Source organism: Pipistrellus hanaki, assembly GCF_964339955.1.
Source record: "Pipistrellus hanaki genome assembly, chromosome: 9".
NCBI lineage: Eukaryota > Metazoa > Chordata > Mammalia > Chiroptera > Vespertilionidae > Pipistrellus > Pipistrellus hanaki.
The window spans coordinates 68,974,000-68,982,674 of NC_140511.1; the positions used below are offsets into that span (position 1 = coordinate 68,974,000).

Sequence of the window (8,675 nt, forward strand, 5' to 3'; positions counted from 1 at the left end):
AGCTGTCTGGTCTAATTAGCATATTATGCTTTTATAATTATAGATATTTATAATAAGTAATAAGTTATTATGCAGTTATGTGCCAGACACTGCACTATCTGTTTTACATAAAATATGTGTTCCATTTATCCTTCACAACAATCCTATGAAACAGACACTAGTATTATTCTCATTTTACAGAGATATTTATTACCTGGATCAATGTTAATAAGTACAGGAACAAGAATTCAAGTCTAGATTTGAGTCTCCAAGGGCTCAAGTTTTACCTCCAAATAGAAAACTGGACATTGCCCAGAAAGGAGAAGAAGAACAGAAAAAGTGGGGATAGAGGGAGACATGGGACTGGTGGGAGGGGGTGTGGGTGAAGGAGATATTCAGAGTACAAAGGTCAGAGGCTAAATTTCTAATTCCAGGAAACCTTCCTCCTCAGTTTTTCCTCGAAGTAAGATCAAGGCATGCTTTTATTTATTTATTTACTTACTTACTTACTTATTTATTTTCACCCAAGAGAGAGGAGAAGGAGAAGGAGGAGGAGGAGGAGGAGGAGGAGGAGGAGGAGGAGGAGGAGGAGGAGGAGAAGGAGGAGGAGGAGGAGGAGGAGAAGGAGGAGGAGGGAAAGAAAGAGAGGGAGGGAGGGAGGGAGGGACAGAGAAAGAAAGAGAGAGAGAGAGAGAGAGAGAGAGAGAGAGAGAGAGAGAGAGAAAGAGAGAGAGAAAGAAACATCAATTGATTGCCTTCCACACATGCCCCAAAGGAGAACCAAATTCGGACCCAGGTATGTGCACCGACAACCTTTGAGTGCACAGGACAACACTCAACTGAGTCACTCCCTCTGGGCAAGGCATGCCTGTAGGTCTGATTCTCCAGCTGTATTTGCTGCTTCTTACACAGTTCTAGCACTAAGGGTGCCCTGCTAACTCCTATCTGGAGATCTTGTTCCATTTAGGCCCAGGACTCTGTTTTCAGAGATGAAGTACAAATATCTTTCAGAATTTTTATAATTAAATTTATTTGTTTCTGTGCCCTCCTCCAGCTGTCCTGCTTTTTGGAAAACAAAAACAAAAACAAAAAAACAAAAAAAACAAAACAAAACGCAGTTTTGCCCTAACAGGTTTGGCTCAGTGAATATTGGACTATAGGGTCCCAGGTTCAATTCCGATCAAGGACATGTACCTTAGTTACGGCACATCCCCAGTAGGAGGTGTGCAGGAGGCAGCTAATCAACATTTCGCTCTCATCAATATTTCTACCTCTCTATCCCTTTCCCTTCCTCTCTGTAAAAAAAATCAATTATATATATATATATATATATATATATATATATATATATATATATTTATTTATTTTTTAAAGTTTTAAAAAACAAACAAACAAAAACACCTCTACGATAATCAACATCAGCTCACCAACAAGAAAAACAGGTACACTAGAGTTTCCTGAATGCCAACAGGGAACGCATTACATTTACCAAGCTGGACCTCCAGAGAGTCGCTAAATCTATTTGAGAATGCCACAGTGATAAACAGAAAATAGCATCAAGATCAGGTCCAGCCATATATTTTCATTATTGGCTGAGTGCCTTTCCAAGTTTTCTCAGGCAGCAAGATTCATGGTTGCAAATCTGAAGAAAATTCTGACCTACTTGATTCTAAAAATAAAGTAGCTATTTTGCTATGCTTCCAGAAACACCAAACATGTGCAAACTTGAAAGTGTGCCTTCAATCAAAAAGCAATGACGTTTCTAGAGTATAGAGGAGTCCACCTCCACAGTATTATGCAATCTGTAAGCTAATCCCCCATACACACAGCATATAGATGTTGCAGAATGAACAAGTTGGTTCAAATCTGATTCTGTAACTCACTAGCTATGAAACTGCAGACAAGGGATGTCACTAACCTAAGTCTCCATTTCCTCCTCTGGGAATAATGCAATAGAGTTCAAAGAGAGAGTAAAGATAATCTATGTGTTCGAGCCTCACCGAGAGCACCAATATACTAAATGGTGAAAAAAAATGAAATCTTTACCTATAAGATCAGGAACAAGATAAATAAGTCATCTCACCTCTGTTATTCAATACAGAGGCCAGGTGCACGAAATTTGCAGGGAGCAGGGCCTAAGCCAGGAGACGGACATCTCTCTCACAGTCCAGGACCCCTTGCTCCTTGCTGCCCATCTGCTTGCTGATCCTTACCTACTCAGCTCCTTAGTGCTGTCACAGAGGTAGGAGAGGTTACCGCCACCACCGCTGTGCTCACTAGCCATGAACCTGGCTTCTGGGTGAGTGGTGCTCCCCCTGTGGGAGCACACTCACCACCAGAGGGCAGCTCCTGTGTTGAGCATCTGCCCCCACTCCACCATAACAGAAAGGTAGGCTTTTATTATATAGATAATATTGGAAGTCTTATCCATAGCAATTAGGGAAGAAAAAATAAATAAAAGACATCTAAGTTGGGAATGAAGAAGTGAAACTGCCACTTTTGCAGATGACATGATTCTTTATATAGAAAACCCTAAATACTCTACCAAAAAAACTATTAGAAAAACAATAAAAAAATACCATAAAGTTGCAAGATATAAAACCAATGTACAAAAAATCATAGTGTTCCTTTACACTAGGGGTGTCGAACTCAATCAGAGAAGGGGCCAAAATCTAAAATCCAGCCTAAATCGCAGGCCGAATGGTTTACTGAACAGTCATAAACTGACAATGTCATAAACTGACAGCGGAGTGCAGTGATGACAGCGCGGTGCGGGCCACATTGCAAGGCCTGGCGGGCTGGATTTGGCCCGCGGGCCTTGTGTTTGACACATGTGCTTTACACTAACAATGAAATCTCAGAAAAAGAAATGAAAAGAAAAAAAGAACACTTCCTTTTGCAATTACAACAAAAAGAATAAAACACCTAGAAACAAACTTAACAAAGGATGTGAAGGACCTATATACTGACTACTACAAGACATTATTAAAAGAAATTGAAAGAGACACAAAGAAATGGAAAGATACTCCATGTTCATGAATTAGAAGAATCAACATTGTTAAAATGGTCATATTACCCAAAGCAACATACAGATCTAATGCAATTGCCATCAAAAATTACAATGGCATTTTTTTTTAAAGAAAAGAAAAAAGTCATCAGATATGTATGGAAACATAACCTAAATCTCCATTTCCCCCTCTGGAAATAATGCAATACAGTTCATTGACTTCTGAACTAGAATAAATAATGCAATACAGTTCAAAGCAATTCTGAGAAAAAGTACTTAAAATGAATCTTGAAATATGTGCTAAAGAAGCCAGTCACAAAAGGACAAATATTGTATGATTCCATGTATATGAAATGTCTAGAATAGGTAAATGTATACAGAAAGTAAATTAGTGGTTGACTAGGACTCAAGGGGATTAGGGTTCGAAAGTGACAGCTAATGGGTACAGGGTTTCTTTTAAGGAGGATGAAAATGTTCTAAAATTAGATTGTAAGGATGACTGTACAACCTTGTTAACTATGATAAAAAATCTTGAATTGTACACCTGAAATGGGTTAAAGTGTATGGTATATGAAATATAGCTCAATAAAGATATTTTAAAAATATAACCCATTAACTGATTAGTGGATCCCTTTTCTTTCCTTTCTAGAGAAATATCCTCTCCATAAAAAAATTAAAAAGAAGAGCTCAGAGTGCTTTCTTGGGTTTGAAGCTATAAAATATCTTGGCTTTGGAAATATGCTTACATCTCTTTGCATCCATCATCTCCACTTTATTTCAAATATCAATCATTTTTTATGAACTCAAATGAATACAAAATATTTATGCCAGAATAGATAAATGCAAAATGTATCTACGCTCAAACTAAATCCTACAGATAACATTCTCTATCGCTCCCCAACAATAACTGTTCTCTGTTTTAGTACAAACTGACCACCTTTGTTAACAATCTTCTTTTGAGTACTGGCTACAGTGGCTTTCAAACAACTAAATCTCCACTTTCACAGGATTTCTTTGTTCTCCTAAGAAATACAGGGAGTATGGTATCACAATGACAGCCAAAACAGTCTTTCCTATTAAAACTGGCTAAACCCGGGGAGGGAAATCTGGGGGAGATAAGAGAACAACCAAAGGACTTGTATACATGCATATAAGTACAACCAATGGACACAAAACTCTGGGGAGGGAGGGTATGTATAGGGGGGGGGGGGGCCCAATGGTAAAATATGTACACAGATAATAATTTAATAAATAAAGTAAAATAAAATAAAATAAAAAATAAAAAACTGGCTAAACCCATCTGCTAAGGACCTAATGACATCAGCATTATTCACTTGAGTGGGACTGTTACAGGAGCAACCTAGAGAAGAGATGATCTTGCTCTTGGTTAAGAGATAAAGGAGGTAAATTAATATATGAGTCAACTAGTGGATGATGGTCTTAAAAACCTAATTAGACTAAGGAATCTGTTGTCTGGAATATTTTTACTGATTGCAAAGGGAACCTGTATTTCGGGAGTTTTCCAACCTTTTTTTAAAAAATATATTTTTATTGATTTCCAAGAGAAGATGGGAGAGGGAGAGAGAGATAAAACCATCAATGATGAGAGAGAATCATTGACAGGCTGCCTCCTGCACAACCCACACTGGGGATTGAGCCGACAACCCAGGCATATGCCCTGTCTGGGAATAAAACCATGACCTCCTAGTTCATAGGTCAATGCTCAACCACCCTAGCTGGACCAAGCTTTTGTTTCTAAGTTTAGAAGAGCTTATATCTGATCAACGTGCCAGTTACTGTGGGAAAATACAAAAAAAAATGCCTCTCAGAATCTAAAATGCGAGGAGAAATTAAACATAGTCAGATAAAGAGACTTAAGAATAACAAGGATAAAAATATACTATCAACTCAATGTACCTCCCATATAATAAAAGCTTAATATGCTAAGTGTTCGGTCATCCATTCAACCAACCAAAGTGTAATTTGCTGATGATATGCTAAGGCTGCTCAACCGCTCACTATGATGTGCATTGACCAACAGAGGGCAGACAGTGGACCCGCTGGCCAGTCACTATAATGTGCACTGACCACCAGGGGGCAGACACTCCGACTGATAGGTTAACTTGCTGCTGGGGTTTGGCCAATCGGGATTAAGAGAGACAGGCCAGACACACCCTGGAGCCCTCCCACAGTCCCTCCCTGGCTGGCCAACCTCCCGCGTCCCTCCCTAGCCCCAATTATGCACCAATGGGGCACCCTCGGCCTAGCCTGCGCCCTCTCACAATCCAAGACCCCTAGGGGGATGTCAGCAAGCCAGTTTCAGCCCAATCCCACAGGCCAGGCCAATGAACCCCACTGGTGCTCAAATTCATGCACCAGGCCTCTAGTTGCTATATAATATTTAAAATATTGAGTTGATTATGGAGAAAAAGATGTTAAATGAACATTAGTTCTAGAAAGTAGGCGATGCCTCCCTAATACTGCCTGCTGCTTGCTTTTATTCAAGGAAGGGGGCACAGGTCTAAGTAAGCAATTCTGTAAGGGAGAAAACGTATTTGTAGTATTTATGTACAAATATTAATTCTAAACTCCTAATCTTGGTTGAACAAATTACCTATTTTTTAAGCACAATTTAACTCTATTTCTTCAAGTGTCATCTCTGCTGGTTTGTTCTTCAAATTATTTAAGTTCACCCCTCCAACTGATACAAAGAACTGGTTTCTACTCTTAATAATGTTGTTTTTTAAGATTCCCTGAATTTGGAGTGATAAAGGGAGTATTTTAAGATCCAGGCCACAACTTATAAGTAATGTTACAAATAATTTGGCCATTTCTTCTGCTTAAGTACTTTAAAAAGAGAGATTCTTCCAACATTTCAGGGTAAACTCAACAATATTTCACTTTATAACACTATATTCCAGTTCAAATTTAATTTCTAAATCTGTTAGATATTTCCCTGAATTTATCAAAAATCCTTCCTCTGGTTTCAAATCTTTTCAGTACAAATATTACTCATAAATGACAATGTCACATCACCTGACTTTTACTGTGGCCTAATATAGATTACTTAGGCCATTTGAGTTCTCAGCCACTATGGTCAATTATCCTGGGTTTTTTTTTTAAAGCTATTGATATTAACATTAATCTTTGCTTACAAATTGCAGAACTTCATGTTAATACAGTATGATTTCTTAAGACGCTGGAATCTTGCATAACTATTTCAAAAGTCTACAATCAAGTTCTCTGAACCTCACAATCAAGAACTTGGGCAAGTGAATTGCGAAATTATAATCTTGATTATAAACGAGTTGAGCACTTAACTTGTACTTTCAAGGATTATTTTTTTAAAGTGATTTTTAAAAATTAGTCCTATGTTAACAGCTACTTCACATGGTGAACAGAGCTCTCACATACACATTCTTATTTGAGATGTTTTCTTTATGTTGCCATCCCAAAAGGTTATTTAAATGTTTTTGGATGAATAACGACTATGGAGTAACATTATTTGTGTACCTTACTTGAACCTAGTCTGATAGCAACTTCTAAACATCCCAAAATTCAATAGAATGCTTGGTGAAGTGAACATTCAATTATAAAACAGCAGAATATATAACCACATCAGAGAACAACCACATCAGAGAACGACCACAACAAATCACTTGGTTTAAAAAGAAACGAAAACTAAAGATAAACAACAACAAAAAAATTAGAATAAGAAAAAAAAAGCAAACTCAAGACTTTCCTGCAGGCAATATTCTCAACTTCTCCAATCTGAACTCCCTCTTCCATTTTCAAACTCCTCCGACTGAATGGAACAAGATCCATTTATTTAGCTCACTCTTTGTAAGAATAGTTTTTTCTGCACAATATATATCTGATTTCTACATGAAGAGTCACCGTTTTGCAGAAGCAACGGTTCTTACCACTTTTTAGATTCCAGGACATTAGCGGGGGGGAGAGGGGGGTGTAAATTACGTGAAATTGGCCGAATCCACGTGATTCCAAGGAGCTGAAAGACTGTAAATTCTATGTCCTCTTCCTCCAGCCCTCAACCCTACCTTTACCCCCCCCCCCAAAAAAAAGGTCAACAGAATGTTTTTGCATTCTTAGCAGAGGGCCAGTATTCGAATCAAACAAAAATTTTTATCTTTAAAGCACTACTAAGGGGCGAACCAAGGAGGTGGGTAGAGAGTAACTGACAAGGCAGCAAGGAGTCTGACTGACTCCATGCCAGGAATCCGGAATGGCTTAAAGGACACAAGCCCAGGAGAGTTCAGTCCAGATTTCTTCCGCACCTGCCAAGTGGCACTTTGGGATCGCTGCGTTACGCCACGAGTGTACGGAGCTAGCACTGGGAAACTCTGTAAGTCTAGGCAAGCCAGACACGGATAAGGCGGCTACCCGGGACGCCAGAGTTTCGGGAAGGAGGAGAGGAGAGCTGGAGAAGGGAGGCCACGCGCTGGGCCCGGAACTGGTCAGCGCCAGGCAGGCCGGGGCCCAGGACGCTGTAAGAATGAGGAAGCGGGCGGCGCTGGTTCCGACTCACCTGCCCATTCACCGAGCCCCGGTCCAACCCTAGGCTCGTGACCCAAACCCCAGATCTGAAAGGCCGTGAAGAGCGAGTACGAGATGCGTAGGGCCAGGTAGGCCACAGTGCCCGCGCCCACCCAGTACAGGAAACCGGCCGCAGGGAGAGCGCTCTCCATGGCTTCCAACCAGGCCTCACTACCCTCGTGAATGGAGGGGGGAAAAAAAACCACAAGAAAACTAATGAATGAATCCTGGAAGAGGCGCCTGTCGTGACGCAGCGGACGACCCTAATAGGCGCCGCTCCGACACCGTCTTGGCCTAAGCCCCGCCCACAACACCATATCCGTGCCACCATTGGTCATCGATTGTTTCCTTTGCGCGTATGCGTCAGCCATTGGCTAACTTCAGTTTCACTTCACCGCCCACATCCCCTCCCTTGCGCGCACCCGGGCGGGTTTCCGTTCTACAGAAGCTGATCACCAGCCAATCAAGATTCAGCCCCGCCCTCACGTCACCACGCCCCCGGGAACTGGACGGAGGGCGCCGGTCTCACCCCACCAAATAACCCAGGGCTTTCATTGGCTGCAGCGGTCCTCGCGATTGCGGAAGACTGCACTCCGATTGGCCACTCAGACCCGGCCAGGGTTTGAAGACCGAATGGGAGCCGACAAGCCACTAGTGAATAGGCGGATTGTAGTAAGAAGTAGGCGTGCAACCAGGGTGTTATTTTCGCCCCTTTAGAAAGTATTTTAACATTGTTCATTGTGCTGTCATGGTTCCCATAAACTTTTCCAAATAAAGTCTTCCATCTGCTGTTCCTGTGCCTTCCCCACAGCACCTCTTTGCTCTGGTGACACTCACTCATTGAGGGCCTTTTGAATGCCAGGCCTTCCTCCCCGACTGAGCATTAAACCATAGTTCCCAGAGTCTAGGAGTTCAAAGCAAATGGCTTCATGGAGACAAATAACTAATACACTACGACATAGAGCTGTAAGATGAATGAAAAATATAGGAATACAGCCTAACGAACAATTAGTTCAGGGAAGGAATTCCCTGTTTTAACTGGGCATTAAAGGATGATGTTTTTCTTTTACTTTCTTTCTTTTTTTTTCTTTTTCTTTTTTTTCCTTTTTGTTGTTGGAGGAGGAGGGAAGTGAGT

General features: G+C 40.9%; 1 protein-coding gene across 1 annotated transcript in view; it reads right to left on the minus strand.

The window, feature by feature from the left end:
• The window catches only part of HSD17B12 (hydroxysteroid 17-beta dehydrogenase 12), a 117,288-nt gene extending 109,456 nt beyond the window's left edge, over nucleotides 1–7,832 (minus strand). Inside the window, exon 1 of the mRNA XM_084894004.1 lies at nucleotides 7,533–7,832. Within this exon, the coding sequence (XP_084750130.1) occupies nucleotides 7,533–7,692 (160 nt within the window). The 5' untranslated portion in view covers nucleotides 7,693–7,832. The remainder of the gene's footprint in view (nucleotides 1–7,532) is intronic.
• Nucleotides 7,833–8,675: the final 843 nt, after the last annotated feature.